At 33.6% G+C, this 27,737-nt stretch overlaps 1 protein-coding gene across 1 annotated transcript in view; it reads right to left on the reverse strand.

Moving 5' to 3' along the window:
* Positions 1-1,561: 1,561 nt before the first annotated feature.
* KRAS (Kirsten rat sarcoma viral oncogene homolog) overlaps positions 1,562-27,737 on the reverse strand; it is a 41,358-nt gene continuing 15,182 nt past the window's right edge. The window contains exons 3-5 of the mRNA XM_006897218.1: positions 19,205-19,383; positions 15,560-15,719; positions 1,562-2,293 (exon numbers count right to left, since the gene is read on the reverse strand). Of these exons, the coding sequence (XP_006897280.1) occupies positions 2,177-2,293; positions 15,560-15,719; positions 19,205-19,383 (456 nt within the window). The 3' untranslated portion in view covers positions 1,562-2,176. The remainder of the gene's footprint in view (positions 2,294-15,559; positions 15,720-19,204; positions 19,384-27,737) is intronic.

The following is a 27,737-nucleotide window of genomic DNA, read 5'->3' on the forward strand; positions in this document are numbered from 1 at the left end:
TTTCTAATGTACTAGGCAGCAAAGAGATGATGTTTAAAAGATCAAAATTAAACTGTTGTAGTCACCACCTGAAAACAGTCACATTGTGGTATCTTTAAGACCATCTGGGATGCCAAGGAAACAAAATGTAGGGCCATGTGATATGATTTCCTGGGCATATCCATAGCATCTTGAAATCAGGGGATGTCAAGCTAAAAAAGATTTTTTTTTCAAAGTTACCAAGTCATTGGAGCATATGGAGGGTTAGTAAAAATAAAAGAGAATATTATGACTCTTGAAAATGTTACTGTTGTTTTTAGGTATTTTGGAGTTGACTACAAGTCATAGCAACACTATGAATAAGAGAGCAGAACCTTGCCCTATCCTGTGTTATCTTCACAATCCTGCCATGCTCAAGTCCAGTGTGGCAGTCACTGTGTCAATATATCTCATTGAGGGTCTTCCTTCGAATGGACATTCAAAAAGAAATTTTACCTCTTGCACAATTTTGCCTAAAGACCAGCACTGAATATGACAGTACAGGAGAAACATTACAGGTTGTACCATATAGATAGTCTTAAGTTAAATTAATGTAAATCTTTACAAAATTATATCACTAGATACAGCCTTTGAGATGATTTCCTTTAACATGAAAAATGGAAAGTGATATACTCAAAATCAGAATTTTAAAAGATGCATAACTAGAATTTTGGTCTCTTTTTTTACTTCTAATCCAGTGATATTTTTCTTTTACCATATCACCTAAAATATTTTAAATTAAGTAACACTTTAAATATATTAAAAAATCATTTCTTAATGTTAGTTTATATAATCTTTAAAGCATTACACATCTTTAACATGAACCAGACATATAAAGTATTATGAAATGTTACTTTAGTCAGTGTTAAAAGAAGTAGGGATTTTGAAACCTTTTGTCCTGAAGTTTCGGCCTTCTCCCAATCTCAACTCTTTTAACATTTTAAAATAATCATTAAAAAGCTCAGCTGTTAAACAATAATACTCCAGATCTGTCAATAAATCCATGACGTAGTATTCATCTTGCTGAGCTATCCAAACTCTCCCAGTTCTCATGTCCTACCAATCCACACATAACACACTGTATGACCACTGGGATTGCACCATGGTTGGAAAAACCTCAATGAAGTGCAAAACTCAGCATAAGGTCTGAACTTGCAACCTTTGCCTCTTAAAAAACACTTACCAAGCTAACTGGCTCAAATGATCTTTGACATCATTACCAGAATTAAAATTTTTAATATTCAAAGACAGAAGGGTAAGAAAAGATTTACCATTATGCTAAGAAAGAGTAGTGTGACGCAGGAAGACTCTATTTAATTCCTATGAGTATTTTTAATATGTTACAATTTATTTCAATTATTACAAAAATTTAGTAGCATGTAAATATAGCTCCAAAGTGGTTGCTATAATTCCCATTACACACTGGGTCTGCCTTCACAGGAAAAGCTATAAGGGCTCTTAAAGAATTTATCTAATGTGGAAAGTATATGACCTTAGTATTTTCCATGGCCTTGTATTTTTTCTTTTTTTTTTTTTTACCCTCTTTTATAGAAAAAATATAGTATTTTGGCGTTGTGACTATGACAAATAGCAGTGGAAAGGAGGAAGGAGAATCTTTGTGAACAATGTAACATTACATTCATTGAGATTAATCTGAAACTATAGGACACGATGCCTGACTGAAATCTACAGGAAGCCCATCAAAGTTTGTTTTCTCAGTGTCTCAGTAAAACAAATAATGACATTTCAATTGAAGATAGAACTGGTAATTAATCCACTTATATGACTAGTAAAAGCAAAGAATAGGGATGATTTGAAAGCTTCATTAATTCATTTCACACTGAAGTTCACAAGTGGTAAGAGAAATAGAAGTATTGACCGCATGCACCAAAATCCCCAAGACAGAAATCTCGGGTATTCAGTTTCTTTTTCACAGGCATTGCTAGTTCAAAAACCAAAAACTCCGGGAATACTGGCACTTAGAGAGAAAAAAAGTTTCCACTGTCATTTTAAAATAAGCATTCAAGATGAAAGCTAACAGTTTGCATGGAGAAAAAAAAATGGGTAATGCTAAAAACAAATGCTAATAATTTAGTGTAATATACAAAAATTACCACTTTTACTTAAGTATGCCTTAAGAAAAAAGTACAAATTGTATTTACATAATTACACGCTTTGTCTTTGACTTCTTTTTCTTCTTTTTACCATCTTTGCTCATCTTTTCTTTATGTTTTCGAATTTCTCGAACTAATGTATAGAAGGCATCATCAACACCCTGAAATATATAAAAACATTAAACTATAAGCTACCGCTGTACAATGGTTTGAGGAAACATGTGACCAAAAAATAAAATTTAATAACAGAATTGAAAAAATTTAAGGAAACTTCACATTTCTCTTTGGAGAAATTGACTATGTAACTGTGTAAACAGACTTAGGAATTCTTGAATCAATTATGGTTAAAATTTATTCCACATCAGAATACTAACTATAAAATAATTAACAAACTTTAATTTTAATCTCTTCAACTGAATATTAACTGTAGAATAAAAAAACCTGTTCAACTAATGCTTCCAAATCTCGACACTAGAGGGCGTATTAACAGTATTCAACTATAAATCAAGCTGATTTAATAACAATGAAAAATGGGGTAGTACTAAATTATAATTACCTCTGTTGACTATCCATGCTAACTACATTAAGTTATACTATCTTGGAAATAATTTAAAAATTAACAGTAATCTGGATGGTTATTATATTAAGATCATTCAGAATATTTAAAGATATTAACAATATTCATTCAATGCATTTTTCCCAAATAATATTTAGCTAATATTCATTATATCTAAAATTCAAAAAAGTATGAAATAAGGAGAAACATAGTTCAAGTGAGAAACCTGTCTTCATTTAAGCAAACAGTTGTAGAGTAAAAAACCTGTATTACTGATCTGAAAGCTAATGAGTAACAGTTTCCTAACTGCACTCTGAAAGAATTACTAATATAAACTTAAAGGTTTTTCCTTATCTCTAGTAATGGTTAAATGATAAGAAACAATATAGCAGTAACAGAATCAAGGTTCTACCACTGACAGCCTTAAAACACCTTCATGCTAACCTTAGCTGTAAGAAAAACTTGCAATGATATAATAATATTCTTTGATCTAGCAATACTTAACTAGTTTAAATAAATCTTTAGAATGGAATCTTCACAAAGTATCGAATGTCCCTACCCTCATGAACTTCCTTTCATCATATATCCTCATATACATTCTCAATAGCAATTCCTTTTATAACAAAAAAAAAATGATCAATGGTACCTAAGTGAAGTTGATAAAATGAAAAACCATGAAATGTCTATGGAGAAGGCACATTCTCAGACAATCATCATATAGAAGTATTTAACAAGCAATGACACTATGAATTTTATAAAAATACCATCTTCTACAATTCTGAGATACTCTTGACTCATACTACACTGAAATTACTTTCTGTATCACCATCTAAAATTGGAATAACTTTAATAATGAGGAAAGTGGAACAATGGGCCTAAATAGTGCAATTAATTCTTTCTTGTTACATCAGATCTTATCATTTTCATATATATGTGTAAAAGACAAAAGTAACATTGCAGAAGTTATTTTACCTAAACCCATTTGTTTTTATGGACCAAGAAAAATTAATTTGCATTTATTTATTATTGCAATTTTTTACTGAAATGAAAATTGTGTAATTTTAACAAGTACCTTTTGCTTTATGTAAATGCTGACTACACTGAAAACACTAGCATTCAGGTTATCATGTCCAACTTTTTCATATGCATAGTACATAAGTCAAAGAGCCTGTATAAACTAAAATTTAAAACAGCCACACTTGTTTCTTCTTTTGTGTTTAGTACATCAGCATACTTACAAAATAGTAGTATCTTTTGGGACTAAGTCTATTATTCAGAGCTGTATTTCACATTACTCAGAAATACATCATGATATACTTAAAATTTGTATTAATAAAAATTACCAACTTTTATGCTTAATAAGTACAATATATACTAAAAGTCTGAAATTCTAATTTGCATAAATTTTGTTATCTGCTTAATTAAATATTATCTGAACAAGGCAAAATTTAACATGGGTTGATTATGAAAGGTAGTTGAGATTCCCCTACTCAATAAACTTTTACAGGGCAACTACTAAGTGCCAAGAGCTTTGATATAGGCAGTTGGGATAAAAAGATTCAAAATCTGTGATCTCTGCTCACTCAGATCTTACTGTTTAATACAGAAAACGAAACATAAAAGAGATTACTGAAATATAGCATAGTACAAGTTAAAACAGTATTGGGTTGGGGCAAGTGACACAAAGAAGGACCATATAAGACAGGTATTATGAAAGGTATTATTTAAGTTTAGGTACTAGCTAGTTGATAGGGCTAGAGTATAAGAACATTAGCAGCTCTGACATCATCGTCCATAGAGTGTTATACTGCTAACAAAATGGCTACCCAACTCTAGTGGTTCAAATCCACCAGCAAATCACCTTGAGAAAGATGGTCAATCTCCTCCCATTAAGATTTGCAGCCTTACAAAACCAACTGAGAGTCACTGTTAAGTTTGTTCTGAATCAACAGCAGTTAAGTTTGTGTTTTTAGAAGAAAAATGACATTCCATACAAGAACAATCAAATGAGGAAGGAAAAGTATGAAATAACCATTTTAGGGGGAAAAAAATTGAGACAAAAAGAAATAGTTTTTAGACATAAGGTCAAAATAAAGTAGGAAGGCTGTATGATACTCCAGGGACTTTGATATTATATATACCACAGGTAACATGTAGTCACTAAGTTAAAAAATAGAAAATCAGTATTTCTTTTGTAGATGTCTGTTTAATGAATGATGGCAGCAATAAGCAAACCAAACAAGAGACAGTAAGAGTCCCAGTAAGAAATGGAGGAATCTGAACAGTGACGAAATTAAGAAACAGTATGTATCAACAGAATAGGCATGAGAAAGAGGAATGAAGAGACATCTTAACACTCCCCGGCTTTTCAAATGAATAAAAATAGGGATGTCAATGCCATTAAGTTAGAGAATAAAAGAACAGCTATTTGCCTCTGGAACATTCAAAAGGAAAAATAAATTGTGTGGTCTTTCTTCATGTTCTTGGGTTATTCACATTATAATTACACCATTTTTTATTATTCACTTTAACAACACCAAAAGCTGTAGGGATCTCAAAATTGAGTCTAATTTCCTTTAAAACTAAAGATAATATCAGTTCACAAATCTTTAGTTTGCTTATGACTAATTAAATCATTAGAGCCTGTAAATAATGTAAACTAGTTTATTACAGCCATCAAAATTATCTCAATTATAATTAACACCCAATAGATTAAAAATAAATGATTACAGAAAAACAAGCTACAGGATTTTTTTTATCTTTTAATACTTCAAATTAGAATACCACATCTAAGTAATTTGGAAAGGTTGCTACTTTGTTACCTTTGAAACATCTGTTTTCTGCCACAATGCCCAATTTATTTACGAACTTACCAGATTACATTACAATGCATTTTTTAATTTTCACACAGCCAGGAGTCTTTTCTTCTTTGCTGATTTTTTTCAATCTGTATTGTCGGATCTCTCTCACCAATGTATAAAAAGCATCCTCCACTCTCTGCATTGTAAAACACAACTTCTTTAAAGTTTGTTTCATGGGTAATGGTAATTTACTGGGACAGCCAGGTTCAAGGAGTCTGAAATTATGAGCTTTACCTTAGTCGTTTGTTTGTGTTTTAAATGGATGAAATGGAATAAAATCAAGCTAAAGATACAATTTTAAAATAGGGCTATAATCTTGTTATTTTTTTAAAAAATTTGAAGATTTAAAACAAATTTCAGATTAGAAATTAGTAGGGGTTTGTGGAAAAAACTGGAATATATTGAAACAGATATAATCATTACAACTGATATCAGCAGTTATTTGTTTGCTGGTCACAGAATTAATCAAAGACGTTATGAAAGCTAGCATCTCTTCAACTTAGGAAAAACAGGTAATGTATGCACCACTGATTCTCCACCCTTACCCTCCTGTGTGGAGAGGGAAAGGGTGGTGTCACAGATATGTATATTCTATTCTTGCTAAAAAAAAAAGCGCAAATAAATGATACAGAGAACAGAATCCTGAGTTACAGCTTCAGTCACAACACTGTCCAGTAAATACACAGGCTCCACAGGAAGAAAGAGACACTAGAACGTCTGTGGCTGGGTAACAATATTATTTAAATGAAAATGTTAAATATAAGAGCTAATGACCAGGACATGAAAATGTGCAAGTTTAAAAATATACACATAATTACGTTTGCTGTACATTTTTAAATCCTGACTCTAACTCTTCATTAGGACTTTTAGAATAGAATATAATCATACTAGTTTTGTGCCTTCTATCTAATCCTACATGGCCACATCATTTTTTTTTAAATGACTTTAATGTTTTTAAATAAACAAGGATTTTAATGGTTTTACCAGGCTGGAAAATGAGAAGTTGCCAAATATACAAAATGCTGATTTTAAAAAAAGTACCACGCAAAGGAGAAACTTATATCAAATATAAAAATACTATTTGTGTTCATACCTGAGAGATGTAAATGCTTAGAAAACCTGGAAAAACCTACGAAAGTCAGACTTGTGTTAAGGTGCAAACATGCTGGACAAAGAAAATTCCAATCTCTTTCACTAATAGAGAACAGAACGGTGGTTAAGACTGCACTCCGTCAAAGGCAGAAAATGTGCAAGATCCAGAAAAACAAAAGCAGTATTGTCAAGTTCTAACTTTCAGAGATTTACTATACTGAATGCTTATTTTTCACTTTATTCTGAATACATTTATTAAGATCTGTTTTGTTGCCAATTAATACAACCATCTTTTAAGAATGATTTTTTTTTTAACTTATTATTGACATTTTTCAACTCCCTGGATTTGGTAATGCCAGTCTACAAAATGGACTAAGCAGGCTTTCAGTTTTATATTCAATTAAGGACAGAGAATTATTAGCCCCTTAAATATTAACTGAAATTAATCTGGAGCGTAAATTTTACATGCAGGGACTATTCTTCTATCTACCACTTAGAACAGTTTTTAAAAACCAAACTCAATTTTTTAAGGGTATTATTAATTTTTACAAAGTTCAAGACTGTATTAGGAACTGAGTAAAGTTCTGTAAAGTACCTTAAAGATAAACTCTTAGTTTACCACTGATAAAATTACAATTCAATTAAGCAGGCATTTAAATAATATTTAGGTTTATGCCTCAAATTACTAATGTTCACCACTCAAAGACATATTTTTATTCCATGATCTAGTAACAAAAATCATTATAACCCAGGAAAATAGGTATATTATTTTAAGGGGATCGATTTAATCAACTAACTGGCTAAACAAACTAGAAGTAAAAGTTTCTAACCATTTTCTGAAATCAATGTTAGTTCTTTATAATTATACCTATATGGATTTTTAATAGTTACTTATGGCCTTGAAAAAATATATATGACAACTTTTTTGTATTAAACAAGACAGGTAACTTTAGACATTCAAATTACCCTTTGCAAAGTATTAACAGTCATTTAAAGGATTTTTAAATGATTCTCTATTTGAAAAGTCATTAATTTTTTTTAAAATAACAATGTACATATATAAACAAACCAGGTAAAAGCTCATATTTTCAGAAAATTCATATAAATGTAAATGTTTATTCAAGTATATTTTTTTTTTTTAGAATTATAAAGTCACTGTAGGAAAATTAAAATAATTGTTATAAAGGGGAGAGGGTTTTGGTCCTCTAATTTAGCAGAAACAAGTTTTGATTAAAACTTATTTCTAAAATCATTCTGATTGTTTAGTTTTGAAGTGTGAGCATTCCCATCACCAACACCAGAATATATGATTTTTGTTTCTAGCAATGCAGAGAGAATTGGAAGTCAGTAATTAAAAAGATTTTGACCCATCACCAAGAATTCAATGTTAGGACCTCAGTGTCTAAGACAATTAACACTGAGAGAGTTATTCCAGAAGGACTTCTCTATTTTTACTTTTACTCTTAAGAAACTGTAATTAGATTTTAAAGAGCCATATTTCCTTAGATTTAAATTCATTTCATGATAATATTCTTGTTTTCTATCAAAAGAACAAGAAAAACACTGTTATTTATCCTTGTGTGTACTTTGAACCACTGGCACTAACTCTTATTTGTTAGGAAACTATGTATAGTATCCCCGTGCCATCAGTCGATTTCAGTTCATAGCAACCCTCTACCAATCAGGTTTCCAAGGGTGTAATTCTTTCTGTGAGCAAACTGTCCATCTTTCTCCTGAGGGCTAGGAGACTCGGACTTTTGACTTTTATTAGCAGCCCAATATATTACATACAACATCAACATGTCTCCTTGCATATAATATACATATATAGGGTAAAAACTTGTAGTCTATATAATTAACAGAAAAAAAAATTTTCAAAAGCCCCACTAAAATTCATACACATGTTAACACTCACTGCAGCTGGTCACTCAAATTCAAAACTCAATACCATCTGACTGGAATCATCTTATAGCTAACTGTCAGTCATTAATGGCTTAAAAATGGCACAAAATGATTTGTTCTTGAAACCATGGCTTCTTGTCAGAAAAGATATATTTTCAAATGTCACTTATGAAACCTTAAGATCTGAAAATATTTACATAACATGAAGTTGATAATACACAAATTAAAATATCTAAGTATGTTAAACTCAAAACATTTACAATAGCTCAATTATTATCTGAAGATGAACTTGTAAAACTCCAAAAATAGAGCATTTAATACAGGAAAAAGAGTAGCTGAACAGTATCATTCTATATAGTAGTATCTAAGAAGGTTCAGTGGTACAGTGATTAAGTATCTAGCTGCTAACCAAGTAAGTTGGTAAAGTGCGCTCTGGTGGCATGGTCCATGGCATGGTGCACTACTAACCAAAAGATTTGTGGCTCAAACTCATCAAAATGTAGAGACTGCTTCTGTAAAGATTTACAGTCTTGGAAACTTTAAGGGCCCATTCTGCAAGGTCAATAGCAATCAGAATGGAGTGAATGGAAATGGACATCATGTTTCACTAGCAAATTCCTTTTAAAAAAGTATTTGTTAGTGTATACACAAAAATTCTTGCAAACCTTTTCAATGAAGTAACACAACAAATTCTCATATTTACTCAGAAGCAAGAATACCAAGATTCTTTGGGAGAGAGAAAGAAGGAAAGAGATATATTTTAAAATCCAACTTTACAAGCATGAATTTCTCAAGAAATCTTGCCAAACTATAGCCTACCTGAGATCCTGATGAAATGCATCCATACCAGCACGTGGGTACCAAGTATGGTGTATAGCAGGTATTCAGTAATTGTTTTAATGACACTTAACCCAGAGGGATCCAAAGTTCAAAAAACTGGTCTTACATATACTAATTTTCCTATTAACTAAGGGAGCACAGGTGGCTTAGTGGGTAGGCAGTTGTGCAACCAACCCAAAGGTAGACAGTTCAAATCCAGCAGCAGTTCAGCAGGAAAAAGATGGGCAATTTCCTTCCCTGCAATTTACAGCCTCTGAAAACTACTGGAGGGTCAGCTTTCAGTCAGTTCATATGGCATGGGAGAATTTTTTTTTTAATTATTAAAAGTAACTTAAACAGAAATATACCTTTATAATGGTCTTCTACCTAATTTTAAGTAGCTTGAAACAAGTAACAAATAAGGAAATCATTCAACATTTTTGTTGTAAAATTCTTTTCCCCCTTAAACTAAAACAAATTTTAAAAGCTGAAACAAAAATACCAACTAATCTAAGACCTCTACGCCTGTTTTCTGTTTATTCAGCTCTTACCACTTTGGTTTTAGCAGAAGAGACAGTTGATTTACATGGTATCAACATTTCAATTTTAAAAGCCTTTGCCAATATTGCTATGCACTGCCTAAAGGAGTAAAGAAAATAATTATTAACTGCTCATACAAAAATAAATAATCCTTACGCAATTTGTGGTGCTTGAGAAGGGTACTAAATATCCCATGGACTGCCAAAACAACAGACAGACAAGGTCTTGGACAAAGTGCAGCCTGAGTGCTCCTTGGCAGCAAGCACGGTGATCCTTTGTCTCACATACTTTGAGCATGTTACTAGGAGAGGCTATTCCTTGCAGAGACATCATGCTAAGAAAGATGGAGGGTCAGTTAGAGAGAAAAACCCTTAACAAGATGGGCTGACACAGTGACTACAGCAAAGGGCTCAAGTGTATCAGAGATGATGAGGATGGCACAGGAGTTCAGTTCTTTTGTTCACAGCGTCACAGTAAGTTGTACTCTACTTGACAGCACCTTACTATAACAACATATAGCACAAAATAGGGGCACACAGAAAGTATTATCAGAAAATAAAAATTTATTTGGCCTTTCAAATGTAGACTTAAAAGACTATAAAAAAATATTGAATTCATTACATTCAGAAAATATAGTGAGCCTTTTAAATTCACAAAGTAATCAAGCAAGTAAAACATGTATTCTTCAATCTTGATCTTAAAAAGTGTAAGAGTACAATTCCTTTCCCTTTGACAGAATACTATTTGGTGGCTTAGTGGTGAGGAACTGCACTGCCAATGCAAAGGTATGAGGTATGAATCTACCAGCTGCTTTATGGGAGAATGATAGGAAATCTCCTCACGTGTGATTTATCATCTCTGCTGGATGGTCAGATATGAGTAGGTTCCAACTCGACAGTACACAACATTCATTAGCTTATAAATGTAGGTAAAAATTCTGCTTTAATTGCTACTGTTTATATTAAAATCAAGTTCTATAAAGTTCCGTTGGGAATTAAGGGTTGGCATACTACAGCTCAAAGGCTGAATGCAACCACAACCTATTTCTGCACTGTCCACAAGCTAATAAAGACTCTTAAATTTTTAAAGATTTGGTGGGGGAATGGGAGGAGAGGTATCACAAACAAAAAAATCCAACCAAGAATATGTAACACACACCACATGTATCTACAAAGACTAAAAAGATTTACTACCTGGTCCTTTACAGAAATGTTTGCCCGCCTAACATCTATGAGAACTTCTAAATGAATGTTCTCTTCCTACTAACCTGACTGTAACTGCTTGTATTTGTGTTTTAGGTTAATAATGAAGATCAAAATCAAGGCATGAGACCATGACACAAGTAGAGCTGATTCATAAAATACAACAAAGTTATTTTTCATTTTGCTCAAGTAACAATTTTTTTTAGAAGCTAATAATATAAGATAAAGAGGTGTGTTGCTACCCAAAGGCAGACACCAGCTCCTCTGAGGAAGAAAGATGGACAATATCCTCTCACAAGATTAACTGTTCTGAAAACCCACTGGAGGGTCAGCTACAAGTAGGTTCCAACTCCACATCAAAGAACAGTTCCAACAGAGAGCAGCAAATAGAATAATGTATAGAAAGAAAGGTTTCAAATTTTATTCCTGGAATCTGAATATAAAACATTTTTATCTCTACAATTTTATAATATATACAATTACTTGGAGTAGCTCTTTAAAGTCTTCCAAAAGCATGCAAATACCAAATTAACTTCAACAAAGAGAAATTAACTTTTGAAGGCAAATTCATTTCTAAGCAAATCATCAGGATTATTTAGTAATATAAAGAAAGAAAAAGATCTGAAATTCAAATTTAAGCAACATAAATTATATAGACTTCTATATCAAGATCATCAAGTTGAGTGCAAGAAGGTTTGAAATGACATTCTTTGATAGTCTTCTGTATTTTGATTAGATGAGTCACTAAATGTCTACAAAGTAAATTTCTTTAATCAATTTCCATATAAAATCTTCCACATACTTTCAAAACAAACAAGGCCACAAAACATGAAACCTAAAATCTACTTTAAGAGGAAGCCAGGTGGTTTACTGTTTAATTATGCATCCTGTGGTATATGAAAACATTAGTGTCTAATACAAAGAATTAGTACTTACAATGTAGTAACCATAACCATGCAAGAAGAGAACACAAAGCTATTTTAGGCTTTTAGTAAAGGAGAATGGAGGGCTATGCTGAAGGAGTAAGGGGACTAGTTTTATCTATTTCTCTTAAATGCTAAAGGGATGTCTGGTGGCCTAGTGGTTAAGGAGCTGCCCTGCCAATCCCATGGCAGGCAGTTTGAATTTACAGCACCTGAAAACCCACTGGATGATATGCTGAGTCAGTTCCAACATCGTGGCAGTAAGTTTGAGCTCTGGTTTTGGATGATGCCTGAAAGGAGCTCTGGTGGCATAGTCTGTAGGGAGTAAACCCAAAGGATATGCCTCTCTGGAGATAGGGACCCACAAGTGGATCATCAAGAGAAAAACAGGCACTCTCTTCTGTGCAATTTAGCCTTGAAAACCCAAAGGAGGATCAACTATAAGTTAGTTCCAATTTGAAGACAATGAGTGAGTGGCTTAGCCCTAACAAAGTTTAAGTAGCACAGTGTGTAACGTGCCAAGCTTCTAATCATAAGTTTGGCAGTTTGACTCTACCAGCCACTCTGTGGGGAGTATCCTCCTATTAAGATTTGCAGCCTCTGAAATCTAACAGAGAAGCTTGCTATGAATCAGAATCAAGTTGATGACACTGAACTCTAAGGAGCCCTGGTGATGCAACAGTTGAAGAGCTTGAATGCTAACTCAAAAGTTATCAGTTCAAAGATGGGGCCATCAGTTTCTATAAATATTCTCTACCTTGCAAACTATGTGGCAGTTCTATTCTGTCCTAGGATGAATATGGCTGGAACTGATGAGATGGTGGTGGTGTTTGATTGAGCTCTGGTGATAGAACAGTTAAGAGTTCAGCTGCTAACCAAAAGGTTATAACCTACCCAGCAGGTTCCATGGGAGAAAGACCTGGCATTCTAACTTCATAAAGATTACAGCCTAGAAAACATTATGAGAACATTCTATCTAAACCTTCTATCTAAAACATTATGAAAACATTCTATCACATGCAACTGGCATGAACTGAAAACTGATGTCATATACCCTACAATTACTTTTCTTTTCAACGAGGTCTATGCTTCCAAATTAGCATCACTTGCAATTTTGTGGAAAAAGCCAGTTTCAGGTTCTAACATATACTTACTGAGTCAGAATCAGGATTTTAACTAAAATTAAATTATCCAGTAAATTCATATATAGACATTAATGAAAAACATTGCTTAAGATTTTGTGAAGCAAAAACTATGTCACCAGCCTAAGAAAGTATCTTTCAAAAGCTATAAATCCAGCAAGTACAAGACAACTTTAATAGTACAATATAGGTAGGAACTGTAAATTTTTAGTTTTATAATTTAATAAGAAAATATTAAGTTTGTAATAAATTATATAAAAAAAATCATGACTTCTGAGCACCACTTCTTGGAAAAATCAGAATACTGGTCAGAAGAGAAGAGTGAAATACTCCTTTTCTTAGTCTTTGGGACTTAGTAATGGAAATGAATGAAATCTTTAATGCTTCTAAAGTAAAGTGATGGGATGCATAGCAAGTTTTTCTTTAGTTATATTTTAAAAATTCCCAAACTCAACCTTTCTGCTGTGGCATCAGAACCTACTTACAGCTGACCCCTGCATGAGAGGAGACTGCCCACCTCTCTTGTGTGGAGATGCTGATCCTGGTGGATTCTTAACGCCTGACCTATGTCTTTTGGTTTGGTACATCGCTATGGACCATAGCACCAGAGCTTCCTAATTATAAGTTACTGTTGTGTGCCATCAAGTCAGAACTGATTCAGAGCTGACCCTTCAGCAAGATTTCAGAGGCAGTAAGTAAATCAAATAGGAGACTGCTCATCCTTCTCTTGTGGAGCAGTTGGTGGATTCAAACTACATGCCTTTGGGACTGCAGTGCAGTTTCTTACCATTAGGCCACCAAAGCTTTCAAATTAGGTGTTGGTAAAACTACCATGAATAATAAAGCAGTGCTGTTATTTTGGAAGCAGGAATGGCATCCACTTCCTAAACAACACACCTCTGGAAACTCTCTGAACTTTGATTAAATGTTGATAGTTGTAGACGGGCCTCAGGCCTTTTGTTCATAGGGTCACTGAGAGTTGTGCTTGACTTGAAGGCAATCAACAACAATTATATATATTTAAAAACTAATTATCAAATGTTAAGTCTTATTTTTTTTTAATTCCCAAACACTTAAAACAGAATTTTATTTCCACTGTGTACAAGTTCATACATCTAGAAATACGTACTTCTATGTGAGAAAAAAAAAGTATTTATGTACGTGTGTGTGTGTGTATAAATCTTTACTTTCTAACAAAATTCTTATAATAGTAGTTCCAGAATACTCACTTTTATACATTTAACTATATAGTATATTCACTGATTTTTTTTTTAAACACAAAATCGATTTTTCTGGGCTTGCAAGTACATGTAACCAAAATACCCCAAAATAAAAGTTTACTTTCTTTGGAATATAAATTAATCAAAGAAAACTTTATTCTATCATGTACGTTGTAGGTATGTGCTGTCCAGTGGGCTTTCAAAAGCAGTAAATCGTACAGGATAAAATAGCCCATCCTTCTCCCACAGGGCAACTGGTGGATTTGAACTACGTGTCTGGGATTGCAGCACTGCTTCTTACCAGTAGGCCATCATGGGTCCCTAAACACACACACATACATACATTCTTATTTATGTCTTCTGTACATTAAATAGGTTACAATAAAACCAACTGAAATTGTTATTTTCATCTAGTAAAAACATTTTTATAATGAAGTTACTAATTTTTTAAACAAAACTCGGAGTCCATTTGGCATTCCATTTTTAGAACAATTAAGTAAATGAGTAACTGAATATTTGTATTTACAATCTTAACTATTTATTTACTTTAATGAAAACTTCCTTTAAAAACAAGATTAAAAAAAGATTATGCGAAAGTAAAATCTTCCAATACAAAAGAATTAAACCTAAGAATATATGACATAATGGTCTTACAAGTACTTCTAAAATAAGAAACCTGAACGTTTGTGTCTAGCTATGTTGCTTTTATATAAAAAACACTGAAAAGCTCCCAACAATTCCTGAATTCTGGATGTAAGATGTTAAGATCTGAAGACAAATTTTCAATATGGAAATACTCTTAATCCAAAGGTATAATCACATTCGATGAATTACTGCTACCTTCTCAATTCTTTTAATAAAGCACTTATCAAATAAATATTACTCCCCTTTTTCCATAATCAAGAGAAAATCTGACAAATCACCTTAAATCTATAATTACACTGTAAGGTATGTACATTTATTAATGTTTTTGCCCTCCTGATTTTGTAATGCTATTAAATATATAAATATTTTAGTCTGATTAATGATTAAAATAAATTTTTATGCTACTTCCTTAATGTTTCATTGTTCACCAGTTCTTTTTGGTACATTGATTCGGTTTATATCTTCCATGTTGATTAAAATAAATTTTTAATAAATACATTTATATTTGCTACAGTTTTTACTTACCTGTCTTGTCTTTGCTGATGTTTCAATAAAAGGAATTCCATAACTTCTTGCTAAGTCCTGAGCCTGTTTTGTATCTACTGTTCTAGAAGGCAAATCACATTTATTTCCTACTAAGACCATAGGTACATCTTCAGAGTCTTTAACTCGTTTTATTTGTTCTCTAAGGAAGGAAAAATAAACAAAACAAAGAGTGACATTAGTAACTCAAAAATCTTTCCAAAACTGTCTAAAATTTTGTTTAATAGAATTTTAGATGCAATAAAATTGTTTCATATAATTCCTAGTTTCTACCATACCAAATTTCCTTTGTTTCCCTTATAATTCTGACTATATTTTTCCTCTACCTTAAAGACAGCCTTATATATATAGTCCTATAAAGATCTAATACTTAGTAAAACTACAATAGTTTTATATACTTATAGAACAATGATAAAAACAAAATAAGTTAAAATTTCAGATTGAAAAATATTCTAGGAGTAATTTTAAAAATACCATCTTAGTGACATATCTTCTATTTTTTGTTAATGCAGAGGTACTTTTTATAAAAATCTAAATAACATAATTTTCATTCCTTTATCAAATTTGTCTAAAAAGAAAAAATGCCAAGTAGAAATATTTTCATTTCTACATGGGCATAATTGAACCCCTTTTGCTACTGTTCTGTTTAAAAGTTGTTCTATGTGCTGCTATCTTGGAAGAGTATGGTGGACAGTGTTGATGGAGCTCCCAGTTTAAGACAAGTTTGGAAACAGGAGTAGCATCCACTTTCTAAACCATAGGCCTCTGGAAACTATGAACTTGGAGAAACAACAATAATTATAGAAAGGCTTCAGACCTTTTGTTCATACGGGTGCTATGAGTCATGCTCAACTCAATTACAATAAATAATAACAATATTTAAAACTATGCATAAAATCTATGATGGGCATTACATTCCTTCACAATTTTAGGTGAATTTAATGATACAGAGAAGGAAGAGTTTTCAAATTCCCAGCTACTGTATCTATTAACCATAACAGGGATAGTACATATCTTTAAAATACTACCACATACCCAAATTTCTTTTTCTATTTACCTGTAAATATTACTTAGGTACAATTTAAAATCTATTAATGAAGGCAACTCATTGCTACATAAAATAATCAGTGAGTGGGTCATTTGCTTACTACAGAGTTTTATGAAAAGTATATGTCATACATACAAAATTACTAATTAAAAGTGAACTCTGGGAGCTAGTCTAAAGGATGCTATACTGCTAACAAAAGGTTATGTCATAACCAAAGGTTTTGTCTCTTGCAGTTAAAATTCATGAGCAGCTTTGCCCAAGGAAGTAAGTAGTCATATGTTGATTTACTGTCTTGAGAACCCAATGGAAGATAACTAACTATGAGTCTAAATAAATTCCATACATGTGAGATGGGATGAGTTGAGTTAAAAGCAGTTTTCTGCAGTCTCAGAAAATAAGAAATTGCTCCAATTCTTCAGTGTTTTAAACTTCAGAGTTATTTTAAATCTAGGGCTGATCTTTGCCCAAGTCCAACAAATTTCTACCCAAAATGTACTTGATTTAGACTACCTGAGTGGTGTTGTTAGGTGTCACCATGTCAAAGTGACCATATGCACAACAGTTCTGAACTCTGCCCTAACCTAAAAAATCCTTACAATCTCTGATATGTAACTCATTGCTATAGTCACTGTGTCAAGCCATCATTTCACTCGTACTATCTGAAAAAAAAAATCACCTTATTTTTGTTCATAGTATTCATTTTTATGATCAACATTTAAAAAGTAAAAGTCTCTTTTTCTAATGGTGTCAAAAGCACAAATGTTTTGGAGTCAAAAAAGTCTAAATTTTAATCCCAGCCTCACTATTATCTATGCAGTCTGAGATAAATTATGCTAATCTCCCTGAAATTAATTTGTAAATAGGGGATATTACTTTTCTTACAAAATTATTTAAAACTTTTAATTATGTAACATATTCATAGTGCTTAGCTGACTCAATAAATGGAAGCTAAAATTACTCTATGATGTCAATTTAGTCTACATAATCCATTACCTGACACAGTGCTATAAAACACCTTATAGTACTTGATTTCTGTAAAAGTAGTGTTGCTCTGTTTATATTTTAACTAATATTATCTCTTTGAAGGTTGAAAAAGTCCCATGTATTAGGAGAAATGAATGAACAACTTTAACAAGGGAAGTGTTCTATTTTTCTCTTTGGTGTAATTTTTATTTAGATTTCATTAATAATAAAAATTCAATGAATGTTTTTAAATTTAAATGCTGCACATCACATTGCATGCTCTTCTTAGATAATGTCTAGCAGGGTAGAAAACTGACCAGACCAATGAAGACCTAAATAGCTGTGTTAACAATTAAACCTCTAAAGCTAGAAAAGGTCTTAAATTCTCTTCTATGTATCCTATTGATTGATTTGAATCATCATATCATTTGAAATTGCCAGTTTTGTAAAATCTTTTTAATTGTTGCCATTTTAGCGTGGTTAACTCTAAAATTAGTAGGTCTTTAAGATTTACACGACAGATCTATTTTTACTTATCGTACTCCAAACTTCATTTTTCAGGTTGTTTATCTTTGGTTGGCCTCATCTTTCCTTCTACTTTGTGTTACATTTTTCAAATTATATGTATTTTTAAAATAGTCTTATATCCTTTTCTGGAATAAAATATAGAACATTTCTGAATCTTCAGCTTTACAAAGATTTGATGGTAGAGGTTACTGCAACCAGGTAGTCTGGATATGAATTCAGATTCTATCTCTTCTTGTGTGATCTTCACCAAATTACTTAAATACTTTTTGTCTTCATGTCCTCATCTAGAAGGTGTAGTAATGGCTCCAATCTTTATTTGGAAGATTAAATAAATAGATGTATACAATTCAGACTCCTTCCTGTAATCAAATGTTCAGTTAAGAAATATAAATACTATTAACTGGTTGACAGAAAATCCTCATACAATCTGTATTACAGTGTAAAAACTGTCAAGTATGGAGAAATGATAACCTTTCATTTAAAAAATGCGTACCTGCCCCAATCCCATTTATTTTCTAACTTAAGTCACAATCTTTGCAATACTTCATATTCTGTTTTACACCACCCCACTGCTACCCTAATCTCAAAATAAGTTAACTTTTATATTACAGAGCATACTGCCAAAATATTAACCAGTTCTAGGTTCTTTCTCAAAGTATCCATTACTAGACCCTAACTAACCCTAGATAATCTCAACAGTGAGTTTGAATATTTGAAAGATTTGGTATTAGAGAATGAAAAGGGGTTTTGTTTTATTTTTGTACTAAAGCCAATTCTGGTATAATTAAATATCCTTTCTACCCATGCAAATACTGCCTCTGAAAACCTGCCAGAGGGTCTGTAATGGGTCAGTTTCAACTCTATGTATACAATAACAACAATCATGGATACATGGCTGTTTTTACAGCTTATTAAGACATTTACTTCTAACATAACTACTGGGAGTTTGTCATACTCAGAAATTACCAAAGTTTTTTAATTCTGAATATGTTCTATTTAGAAGTTAAAAAAAAAAAATCAACTTCCAGCGTCAACATTTTTTTCAGTTTTGGATCGTGTCATAATTGGCTCACTTGATTTAAACCCACCTATAATGGTGAATATCTTCAAATGATTTAGTATTATTTATGGCAAATACACAAAGAAAGCCCTCCCCAGTCCTCATGTATTGGTCCCTCATTGCACTGTATTCCTCTTGACCTGCTGTGTCGAGAATATCCAAAAGACAGGTTTCTCCATCAATTACTACTTGTTTCCTGTAGGAATCCTGAGAAAGGAGAAACACAGTTGAGATTATTTTAGATCACCTTTTACTTTTAAAAAGAGGTGATATGCAGAGATTCAGCAACGGCAATGCACACATTAATAACAGAGAAAAGAGTCAAAATAGCTGCAAAACAAAATGATTATCACAAGATGGCATGGCTTTACAAACGCTATTGGGTCTACCATGTCTATTATTAAGACTGATTTTGAAAACAAGAAAATCAACTTACCAAGTCTATTTTCACACAAATAATATGTGCATTGTTTTCTGTGAACCACAAAATACTCTCATACAATATTTTCTGAAGTTTGCTATGAGCATTATATTGTGCTGGTGTGTTATTTTAATGAGCACCACTGCTAGCCAATACTCAGTAACCTGAAGATAGCCATACTCAGGAATCTACCACCATTCACTCTGGGATAACTTGAATATCGGATAGTCTAAGGATAATAGAAAGCTAAATTCCTAACTGTTTCACATGCGAATTCTGTGGTAATTCCATTACAAAAGGGAGCCCTGGTGGCCAAATACCAAGAAGCTGTGCTGCAATCTCAAAGGCACACTGTCCAAATAAGCTTTACCAGCTTAAATCAAGTAGCAAAGAGGATAAAAGATACCAGGCAAGAAGATTTAGTAAAGGGAGGAAACTTGAACACTCTTGAAATTTCCTGATTTCCTCCTGACTTTTGAGTAACACTCATATCTAAAGATTTCACAAAACCTTCACCAAAACAGAGTTCAATACCCAAGGAAAGGAGATGGTGCAGTATTAAGCCAAGGAATAAGAAGAGCTGATAATGGTACTTAGAATAAATATAAGAACATAGTATAGTAAGAATACAGTATTGTTCTTAACATGGACTGAACAACTAAAGTGCTCAACTAATGATTATTTCATTAATCACTTCACACTATCCTATAATCAGGAAAAGAGAACAGTCATTAGAAATTATCTTTATGTTAAATTGTTTGAAAACGGTTCATAGTCTATGATTGTTAAGAAACTATATATAAAGCATGTTCACAGTAAAATATACACATATATGTTTAAATATATCTATATAAATGTTTAAAATTTGGCTTAGCATGTAACGAAATATTAACATGGCTAGAAAGAAACAGTATTTTCCAAATTATCTGTATTAAAAATTAGTTATCTCAACAATCAAGCAAGAGAAAAAAAAATTATATATGTGTGTATACACTATACATACATATGCGCATATACGCTGCTTAAAGAAAAAGCTCTTAATAAAAATTCCAGTATGTGTTTGGCATGTTCCTATGTTATTTATTCCATTCATTCATGAAGTCCTGGTAGGGTAGTGCATAACATAGAGGGGATGTTAACTGAAAAGGTCAGTGGTGTGAAGCCACCAGGTACTCTGCAGAGGAAAGATAAGCAGTGTCCTACCATAAAGATGTACAGCCTTGGAATGGTAATAGAGGGTTGCTGTGAATCACAATCATTAACAGTGGGAATTCTCTTAAATTAAGTACTTGAAAGAACACTGGTAAAATAATCTTAGAGTTGCTCTATCACCCGAGTGTGGCTATAGAAGTAGTTCAAAAATAGCATAGAGACTTTTCCTCATAGGCTTTACATAGCAATACTAACTAAAGTTAACCTTATTCTTTAAATTTGACATGTCTCATCAACAATAAAATGAGACACAATCTGGTTTCTAAAGTCACTCGTCTATAGAATATCTAAATCATGGGTGTGATTACTCATATTCTGCCCACATGTCTCCTAAATGTACTTCAATAGAGTCTTATTTACAAAATATCAATGCTTTGTACTTCAAAAGTGTATGATGTAGAATATCAGTAATTACTGCATTTATTTCACAAGCTGTTTCCATGATGAATACATGCTGGTAGACCGACAGGCCTGTAAAAACTGAGAAACAATTCCTCTTTTCAGAGGTAAAAATAACAAAAGCAAAGTTCTTGGTTACCTTCAACTATAGAAGAAAGTAATTTAAAACATAGAAAATAAAACTTCTAATCAGAAATAAGAGTTCAGATAAAAATTCTGTATTTCCAAACCCAGTTCCAATTTCAGCCCCAGACCCATTCAAGTACCAACTTCAATTCCAACCGTAATTCTAACTCCAGCCCCAGCCACTATCAACCTGATGGAAATTTAAGGAAAAAATGAAAATATAAACACCACTGTTAGTGATTAGTGGTGAAATGAGTACTGTTTTTAATACCACTTTCTTTAAGAACTAATAAACTTACTGTTTTTGTTCTTTTTAAAAAATGTATTTCATATTAATTACTATCACCCATTTCGTTTACACATTTGACATTTTCATTTATTCTGCATTTATGTAATTTTTTTTAAAGTTTCCTACTTTGTATTGCATGCATTTATGTTGTTCTGATTTGAAAGATTTCCGTAGACTTATCACAAGGAGTTTGAAAACTGAGAATAATTAAGATAAAAGAAAATTTTGGCCAAGATATGTTTGTCATTATAATCAAATTATTCATGTTCATCTTTTCAACACATCAACTTAAGTTTTCAACTCAGGTAGTAACTCAAGACATTGGAAGACTTAATAAACAAAAAATCTACAGAAAGCAGTAACTTCTATTAAAGATAACCATATTAATAATAACAGTAATTATAGTAGTTAGCATTTACTGATATTATGTATCAGATGGAGACGTGTATTTTAAACATTATTTAATCTTCATCTTCATGTGATAGTGATTCAAACAGATACTCTTGCAAATATGAATAAGAAATATCCACTAAAACATTATTTAGATAAAGGCATGATGGATACAATATCACTAAAGAAAGGAAAGAGGCAAGCACAGGAAGATTAATGGAAATCAGAATTACAGGGAGGAAGTAGGAAAACATTCATTGTGGGTACAGAAATTATTGTTATAGAACAGAGTAGTATGTATGAAAGGCTGTAATTTTTTACTTAAATAAAAGTGCCAAAGATATATCTTTTCCAAAAAAAATAAGTAAAAAATATTATTTGGGTAAGTAAACACTTGTTATTTACTTAATTTGTTATGTAGCATGAGCAGTATTTCATATTCTACTTAATAATACCCATAGGAAAAAGACATATTTCTTTTCATCCAATGTTCAAATATTTGAAGTTATCCTTCAAAAGATTGGGCAGGGAGAAAAGCGCAACAATGAATGGAAATCCAAAGTCTCTATAAATTTTCATTAAAATTAATCATCATCATCTAATACATTAAAAAAAAAAATTAGCTAAGTCCAGAGCCATACCACCCTGAATTCGTCTGATCTCAGAAGCTAAGAACGGTTGGGCCTGGTCAGTACTTGGATTGGAGATTGCCTGGGAATACTGGGTGCTTAGGCTTTTTAAAATGGTTTTTCTTTTAATTCAATGTCTAATAAATTCCATATTCTCTTGAAAAAAAAAAGAGCACCCCAACTTAAGTGAATGATGTGCTCTACAAATACATTGTAAGTCATCAAAAATTACTGTAGGGATCTACTTTTTCAAAAAGCAATCTTATGATAAATGGAGAAAAGATTGAAGTTGTCAACAATTCCCTCTTAGCTCCATAATCAATACTCTTTGTCAAGAAATCGAAAGACCTAACAGATTGGGAAAATCTGTTGTCATGATCCAAACCAAGGTCTTTCCGATTACTTTCTATGCATCTCAAAGTCAGACAATGACTAAAGATGACAGAAGAATCGATGCCTTTTGAGTAATGGTCTTGGGGAAGACTACATGAACTGCCTAAACAATGGAGGGAGTGTGACCAGGGTGCTCCTTGGGGGCAAGGATAGTGAAACTGTCTCATACATTCTGGGTATATTATTAGGAAGGGCCAGTCCCTAGAAAGGACATCATGCTTGGAAAGGTGGAGGGTCAGCATAACAGAAGAAGACACTCAACAAGATGGATTAACATGGTGACTATAAATATACCGGAGATGGTGAGAATGGCACATAATAGGGCAAGGTTCACAGGATCACGATGAGTTGCAATAGATTCGAAAGGCACTAACAACAACTTCTGAAAGTTCCCAGAAACATGTTAACAGTCTGGAATTTTAGAATTAAAACAGGCGGAAAATACAAGCCCAGTATTATCAAGTTCATTCTGACTCATAGTAACCATTCATTGTGTTTCCAATGCTCTAAATATTGAAAAGAGATTTACTCTAAATTTGGGAGAAAATGGCCAATGTTACTCCCTCAGACTGCTGGTGAATTAGAACTGCTGATTTTTCAGTTAACAGCCCAACAGATGAGGCAGTACACCACCAGTGCTCCTTCTATTAGGAAAGAAAAAAGGGATTCAGAATATATAGACACAGGTTAATTAGCTCATTCTCTCCCAAGCCACCTTGCGTTTTAGTAACACTGAAAATCTATGAAGTGCCATATGCTGGACCAAACATCAAACCATTTCTGACCTCAAGAAACTGGATCTAATTGAACGTAAACAGTAATTTAAATACACTGAAGTAAATGTAACAGCTTATGCAGGACAGAGTACTAAGGTGGTACACTAGAAGGAGAGATTAGCTTGTATGAATCCAGAAAGACAGAGGAGGAAAAAGTCCATTCAAAAAGGAAAAAACAAAGAGAAGATGCAAAAGCAGAAAAACTGCATGTTGAAAAGAGAATTCTTACCATGGAAGAAAGAAGACATAAAAGAGGAAGGTGAGGTAGAAGGATAACTCATGATTATTTCATAAAATGTATTTCTTAGCTCTGTCCATTGGAAGAGGTCTAGAAATAGAAATACTCCAGTAACAATATGTATACCTGATACCCAGCCTTTATTTCTAGTTATCACTGCCCACTAAAAGTTAATTAGTGTTCCCTGGAAAATGGCTAAGTCTAAAACAATGATGACCAAGGAACCAGAACATGCTGTGCCAGAAAGCAAAAAACAGTTCAAAAACTGATGAGAATATGTCAAAAGAATATAGAAACAAGTTTGAAAGGTACTACAATGGCCATTAAAAAAACCCACAATCAAATCAATAATCTCAGTGGATTCTGACACACTGAATGAAAAAAATACTGCATAAATAATTACTGACCCAAATAAAGCAAATCAGAGGGGGAAAGAAAAAGAGTACGATGTTGGCAAAATAAAAATTAGGTGATTATTATTTTGCAACCATGTTGTTGTTGTTTTATGTGCTATCAAGTAGCCTGCGACTCATAGCAACCCTATGTGTAATAAGCCCTAAACCCTGCTCTACCCTGTGCCAATTTCATTGTCTCTGACACACCTACTCCCATTACCCCAGTCACTGAATCATTCCATCTCATGGAGGGTCTTCCTCTCCTGCGCTGTCTCTCCACTGTCCAAGAATAATCTCCCTCTCCAAGGACTGATCCCTCCTTGCAATATGTCCAAAGTATGTCAGATGAAGCTTCAGAATCCTTGCCTCCAAGGAACAGCCTTGTTTCACCCTCCTGTCCAGGACAAACCTGTTCATTCTCTTAGCATATTCAATACTCTTCTCCAACACCACAGCTCAAAGGCATCAATTTTCCTTCTATCATCCCTAGTCATCGCCCCACTCTCTGACGCATAGCAAATGATTGCAAAGACCATAGCTTGTATCAGGCAAACCTTAAGTCTCCAGACTGACTGACATCACTGCTCTTCAGTACTCTGGAGAAGTCTCCTAACAGACTTTCCCATCATACATCTTTCTGGCTGCCACTGCCAAGAGTGTTGATTATGGAGCAAGCAAACTAAAGCTGTGAACAATCTCAATCTCTTCACCTTCTGTCATGATGCTGCCCATCAGCCCAGTGGGGAGAATCTTTGTTTTCTTGATTTTGAGCTTCAATCAGTATTGAAGGCTGCAGTCCTTGACCTTCTGCAGCAAGCGCCTCAGGTCCTCCTCAGTTTCGGTAAGTAGGGTTGTGCCATCTGCATAATGCAGATTGTTGAGTCTTCCTCCAGTCTTGATGCCACATTTATCCTCTGAGAGCCCAGCCTCCCAGATGCTCTGTCTCCATATAGTTTGAAAAGGTATGGAAATAGGACACATCCCTGGTGTACACCCTTCCCAAATTTGAACCATGCAGTGTTTCCTTGTCTGTTCTGATGACTGCCTCCTAGTCCAAATACAGATTTCACATTAGCATGATGAAGTGTCTGGGATTCCCATTCTTCTCAGAGTCAGCCGCAGTTTGTTGTGATCCACAAAGTTAAGCACCTTTGCATAATCAGTGAAACACAGATAGACATTCCTCTGGTATTCCCTGCTCTCAGCCAAGATCCATCTAACATTAGCTACAATATCCCTAGTACCAGACCCATTCTAAGCCCAGCCTGCACTTCAGGCAGTTGTCTGTTGCAGGGCTGTTCCAGTCCTTTGATATTAATGATACTGTTCAATAATGTCCACAATCTGCCAGATCACCACCTTTCTTTGGAATGGGAACAAATATAGATGACTACCAGTCAGTTGGCCAAGTGGTGGTCCTCCAGATTTCTTGGCACAACTTGGTGAGAACATCTAGGGCAGCATCTGTTAGCTGAAATATGTCAAGTGGTATACCATCAATTCCAGGGGCCTTATTTTTTGCCAATTCTTTCAAAGCAGCTTGAACTTCCTCTTTCATTATCACAGACTCTTGCTTATATGGTGTTTCATGAAATTCTTCTGTGTCTGCGAATTCCTTTCTGGTACAATGACTCTGGTATACTTTCCATCTTCTTTTAATTCTTCCTGGATCATTTAATATTCTGCCCAAATTACAACTCGAGGCTTGAATCTGTTCTTCAGTTCCTTGAGCTTAAGAAATGCTGAACGAGTTCGGCCCCTTTGATTTTCTGACTCCAGTTCTTTGCACATTTCACTGTAGTACTTTGTCTTCCTGTGCTGCCCTCTGGAATCCTCTGTTCGACTCCTTAATATCTTGATTTCTTCCCTTTGCTTTGGATTTTCATCACTCCAGTGCAATATTTAGAGTTTCTTCTGACATCCATCTTGGTCTTTTCTTCCCCCTCTGTCTTTGTAATGACCTTCTCCATTCTTGCTGGATGATATTCTCGATATCCTCCCACAGCTCATCTGAGCTTTGATCATTAGTGTTCAAGGCCTCAATTGAACTTGTTCCGGAGATGGTTTTTAAATTCAGGTGGGAATTTGGTTCCCATTGATTGATTTAATTTTCCTCAGCTTCAGCTTTAACTTGCATATGAGTATTTGGTGGTCTGTTCCCCAATCAGTACCTGGCCTAGTTTTAACAGCTCATATTAAGCCTCTCCAGCACTTCTTTCCACAGATGTAATCAATCGATTCCTAAGCATTTCTTATAAAATGTATTTGCAATGAACAAATTGTTGATTGTGCAAAATTCTACCATTCTACCTCCAGCTTCATTTCTGTCACCAAGTCCACATTTTTCCTAACTTTTGTATTCCAGTCAAACACAAATTATTATTAATACATCTTGATTGCCTGTTTTGATCGATCTCTGACTACAAAAGTTGGTACAAATCTTCTATTTCCTATTCTTTGGCTCTGGTTGTTGGTGAATATATCTGAATTATAGCGGTATTCTCTGGACTTCCTTGCATGCATATGGATATTTTCCTGTCACAAAATTGTATTTCAAGACAGATCTAGAAGTGACTTATTAACTATGAAAGCAAACCCATTTTTCCTGACTTTTTTCATCTCCAGCAAGGTAGATCATATGATCATCTGACTCAAAATGCCCAATATGCCAGTCCAACTCCTCATCTCGCCAGTACCTAGTATGTCAATATTTATGCTTTCTGTTTCTTCCCTAACAATATCTACTTTTCCTACATTCATGGTTCTCACATTCCATATCACTAGTGTCTACTTACAACTGTTCCTCTTTGTGTTTCCATACTTGAAAGCTCCACCTCAGTTGCCCTATCTACTAGTCTAGGTGTGTTCTACCCAACAAAGGGCTTTCAAAGTCCTGATATTTTGGAAGTGGTTGGCCAATCCTTCTTCCTAGTCTGTCTTAATCTGAATGTTCAGATTCAGAACAGTATCTGACAAACATTTTACAGAAAAGAGCAGATGAAAGATATTTTCCCAGTTGTAGAAATAACTAATATATTGTGTTGTCCCTGCCCTTAAAGTGTGTTCTGACTCACCTATTCCCAGCTCCGCCAGCATTCTCTTCTACTCCCACCTACTCCCTTCAACACCTATCTCCTGCTATCCAGCCTTGATCTGATAACTTGTATCTCAAACTTTATGAACTTCTGTAATTCCAAATGCTTCACGCTCCTGCCAATTTCTTATGCTGTGGTTAGTGTCTCTTGAGTTTAGGGGTCGAATGTCTGTGTTTCATTGATTATGCAAAGGCGTTT

This window comes from Elephantulus edwardii, unplaced genomic scaffold (assembly GCF_000299155.1).
Source record: "Elephantulus edwardii isolate Elephantulus edwardi_28Jun2011 unplaced genomic scaffold, EleEdw1.0 scaffold00206, whole genome shotgun sequence".
In the NCBI taxonomy this organism is placed as follows: Eukaryota; Metazoa; Chordata; class Mammalia; order Macroscelidea; family Macroscelididae; genus Elephantulus; species Elephantulus edwardii.